The sequence below is a fragment of the Pinus tabuliformis genome, chromosome 2_1, assembly GCF_031772625.1.
Source record: "Pinus tabuliformis cultivar Carrire ecotype Pingquan chromosome 2_1, CPIR1, whole genome shotgun sequence".
NCBI lineage: Eukaryota > Viridiplantae > Streptophyta > Pinopsida > Pinales > Pinaceae > Pinus > Pinus tabuliformis.
Genome location: NC_142299.1, coordinates 272,020,792 through 272,024,961, shown reverse-complemented (window position 1 = coordinate 272,024,961; position 4,170 = coordinate 272,020,792). Strand labels below are relative to the sequence as shown.

The window sequence follows — 4,170 nt, the reverse complement described above, 5'->3', positions numbered from 1 at the left end:
TAAAAAATTGATTGATTGCATCTTCAACTTCATAATTGAGAGTGTGTTTCATGATGAAACCTAAGTCACTGAACATCTCTTTGGCTTTTATGGAACTAGTGGCCAAACGATTGACATTTTTCAACCAAGCCCTCCGTACATGCCAAACGCATAAGATCACATCACAACCTGTGATCCTCCTGCCATATTCAATGCATGTTAGTGTGGTATTTTTAGAAAAAATGCAAGTTTGGTTATATCATGACAATGTTAAAGTTACCTCAGGGCACTGATTTTAGCCAGTGCATCATCAACCATGAAAGCATTGACTTTCCAATCAGGACGAGCTTGGAAACACTTGTGCATGAGCTGCTCTAGCCATATTGCAATATCATCTGATGTGTTTCGTGATGCCATGACCCATGCAATAGGGACTCCGCTTTGTTGTTCATCAAATGCCACGAGTGTATACAACTGGTACTGTCATTTTCAACATTACATAAATTCAAATAGAAGTTATTAATTATTCTGAATGTATACAAATTAAATAAATATATTCAATAAATCATTGGCATCTAACTTACCCCGTATTTGTTTGTGTTAAATGTTGAATCCATGGCTATTAAGCTATTGTGCAATAACTTGACCATTGTCTTCAACATCCACTTTGTTTGAATCCCTATTATAAAAGGACCTCCACACCATTGGGCTTTTGGTAAAAGAAAAAATCTTCTCGATGCTTTTGATACCAAAGGTTTACACTCATTTCATCCTTTTTGTGAAGTTGATAATTTCCCTTCGCCAACTTATTATAGATGTTTACAATATCTTTCCTGCATAAGAAGAAATATCTATCTCGAGTTGCCACATCGATGTCAACATGCCTTTTAATGTGGGTTCTATACACTACATCAATATGCACTCCAAAAAAGAAACAACTCTCTACATATGCAACAATGTCCCTTGACAGCTTTGGCCTATGCAAGGCCCTGGTCTCAACTGAAATGTCACGTTGACCATGAAAAGCCCAACCTTCCCTATCTTCATGTTCATACATATTGAAAGTTAATATTGCTCTATCAGGCAATTCATGCATAACTTTCACAATAAAGTGGCATTGGCAACCCCTCTTCTGCACAAATGAGGTCCTTCGTTTAGGTAAAAGACTTCCTCTTTTGTCCTCTGGACCAAATGAACAATGATAACTACACAAAAAATTTAAATTGTTAGTACATACAAAGAAAGATAACCATGGTTTCAAATGATCCAAACAATACATATTTTAAATACTCACATATCATATTGCAATGCAGCAGTAGCTCTTTCTTTTGGTTCTTTTTTTGTTTTTCGTACAAATTTACATGGAGCAATAGGATTTTCCTCCTCTCCTTTGATAAAGTCAGCAACTCGTCGTAATGGGATTACAGCAACTCGATCAATACTATTGTTTTTTCTATTTATTTCCGCCCAAACCAAGTCTTTAGTAGAGAACGTCATTTTGTCTTTGAGGTCTTGCACCTCAAGATCAATGATATATTGCCATTTGCTTCGTTTGCGCATTTTCAACTGATCTGGTCAAACAATATGCAAGGACATCAAAACCAAAATTTCAATCTTAACAAGTTATCCAACATATATATAAATATAAAACCTCTTTTATGCTTTTTTTGAGGTCTAAAATATCAATCACTCAATAATGACAAAAATAAATAGCACAAAAGGATACAAGAAATTTGGAATGCAAGCATTTCCTTTAAGATGTTGCTTCTTTCCTCATTCACTTTGAACATGGCGTTCCTAAAAGAAAAGATTCCTTTGACAACATGAACAGATGCAATCCAATGAATGTTGGCCATGTTTTTTTAGGGTGACCATTTGCTAAGCAGGACTAGACTTGAATGAAAGGGCTTTCTACAATGTATGTTTACATCACAACTCTACTAGTACTAGCTTTTGATCAAATGCCATATTTGAGTTTTTCAACCAAATACGAAAAAGAGGCTTCAAGCCATTTACTTACCCTTGATAAGGTTACTGCCAATGGATCAGATGGATTCTGTTACAAACCTGTCAACCTATTAGGAGACAAAAGCATTCAAAACCAGTCCTTGAGTCCATGGGCAGGCTCGGTTCCCATAGCCATTGCTGCTCCTCCAGGCAGGCCCATTTCCTCTACATCTCGATCTCCTGCCAAATCTTATGCCAAGTATGCTGAAATGATCTTGAACCCAAAGGAGCTTAAAGGTGGAATCATGCTTTCTTTTAGTTGGATTCTGCTACTTTTACTTTCATTCATTCTTATTCTAAAGTTGTAATAAAACCTAAAGCCCGACTAGAGGTTTAAGCTTAATAGACTTGCATCTTTCGAGATCTGATCATGGTTAAAGTTAAAGTTAATCTTCTCAAATGCAAAATTGGGTTCTCTCAAGGATTAATATCGTGTATGTCTGATCTTTCTGATTTATTCAGGATATGGTGATTGGTGCAGGTGTAACCACCATTGCTGGAGGGAGGTCGACTAAATCAGGGCATATCGATGGTCCCAGTGAAGATGCCAAGTTCTCAAATGATTTTGATCTTGTATATGTTAGCAGTACATGTTCCTTGTTGGTTGTTGATCAGGGAAATCAGGCTATTCGTGAGATTCAACTTAACTATGATGACTGTGCATATCAGTATGGCAGCAATTTTTCTTTAGGTCTGCATCCTATATTTTAACAGAACACAAGACTTTTTAAATTTGTTGTTTTGCCCCATTTTATAGAGCAACACCAAAGATTAGAGTCTTGAGACAACTCTCTCCATTTTTTCCTATACGTTGAATGGAATAAGATTACAGCTCAGAGATCTTGGAGAAACTATTATAATAATAGAAGAAATTTCATGTTCACCCATCCTGAACTGATGATTTTCAAGCTATTTATATTGCATCGCTAATATGCAGGAATTCTTTTAATTGGAGGTGCTGCCTTCTGTGGCTATGTCCTTGCTCTACTTCAACAAGGAGTTGCAACTGCAGTTTTTCCACGAAGGGTAAATTCAATTACGTTTGTCACATTATTCTTTGCTTTTTGGAGATCATGACCGTCTATTTTGATTCGGGAAGTCATGTCATAGTCCTCATATAACACAAATAGCATTGTCAGAATCTTTGATGTAGAAGAGGACATAAAGCCTAATGGTAGAAAACCAGTTTCTTTGGGATACAATTTGCACTGCAGAACTTGTTTCCTTAGACAGTTGCTTGCATAGGTATTTAAAAGCTCACATTTTTTGCATATGGATGGGCACAGAATTCAGGAGAAATCAGGAAGGTCAAAAAACTTGCCTGGACCTGCCAAAGGATCAGAGAGACCCTCATTCATCCCCATCGATGGAGAACAAGAAATCGTAGATGGTGGCTGGGTTTCCTTCGGGAAGTTCTTTGTAGACATTTTGAAGTCTATTGCGGAGATCATTGGAGGTATTTTTTCCTACCTTACAGGTGGATTTAGAAGAAATTCTCCTTATAAGAAAGGAAATTTATGGCCACTTCGGGATAGCCTTATTCCAGAAGATGATGATGATATTGAACCCCAGCTAACACCAAGAAAAAAGAAAACAGTGACATTCAGAGAGCCAGAAATCGACACACCCATCTCTCCTCCTTCTTCATCTGGTTCACACAACGGTGATTTTGGGCCCACAAGAGAATATATCAGTCCATTTATTTCTAATAGGTCTGTCAATCAAAATCATGGGTATTATCGGGATGAAGACAATCAAGACCATGTTCAGCCATTGAGACATCATTCATCTGCTCCTGAAACATATTTTGAAAAGGATTATGATACAACTAATGAAGTTGTCTTCGGAGCTGTACAAGAAACCGAAGGGGTTTATAAACCAGTGGAAATTAAGCCTGTCGACTATAGCGATCCGATGTATAATCATCACAACATCCGGCCCCGAATGGGAATGGGACAGTACTATGATTATTGATTGCATTGCATTGCCTAAGGCCTCGTCATAAACAAGGTCCTTCAACGCTCAAATTCGTTCCTTTGGACAGTGCAATGCAACCTTGGCCAGTAACAGGATTTGCTCAAGCCATTCACTTTTGAAATTCCAACCCTTTGAATGGCTGCAGCAGTAGTCACTTTCAGGGTTTCGGGTAGTTCGGCGGTCTGATTTCCCCTCTATTTCCAGCTT

The 4,170-nt window shown here is 37.7% G+C and overlaps 3 protein-coding genes across 3 annotated transcripts; 2 read left to right on the top strand and 1 right to left on the bottom strand.

Moving 5' to 3' along the window:
- Window positions 1-255: 255 nt before the first annotated feature.
- On the bottom strand, window positions 256-1,476 carry LOC149199816 (uncharacterized). Its single transcript, XM_089400721.1, has 3 exons — window positions 1,274-1,476; window positions 803-1,184; window positions 256-459 (listed from the first exon to the last, which is right to left on the bottom strand). Exons 1-3 carry the CDS (start codon window positions 1,474-1,476, stop codon window positions 256-258), a joined length of 789 nt encoding a protein of 262 aa, XP_089256847.1.
- Window positions 1,477-2,374: 898 nt separating this feature from the next.
- On the top strand, window positions 2,375-3,088 carry LOC149199815 (uncharacterized). The gene is made up of 2 exons (XM_089399456.1): window positions 2,375-2,677; window positions 2,924-3,088. The coding sequence occupies exons 1-2, from the start codon at window positions 2,452-2,454 to the stop codon at window positions 3,061-3,063; spliced, it is 366 nt and encodes a 121-aa protein (XP_089255582.1). The 5' UTR covers window positions 2,375-2,451; the 3' UTR covers window positions 3,064-3,088.
- A 170-nt stretch (window positions 3,089-3,258) lies between these two features.
- On the top strand, window positions 3,259-3,960 carry LOC149199814 (uncharacterized). Its single transcript, XM_089400720.1, has one exon. The coding sequence runs from the start codon at window positions 3,259-3,261 to the stop codon at window positions 3,958-3,960; it is 702 nt and encodes a 233-aa protein (XP_089256846.1).
- The last annotated feature ends 210 nt before the right edge of the window (window positions 3,961-4,170 follow it).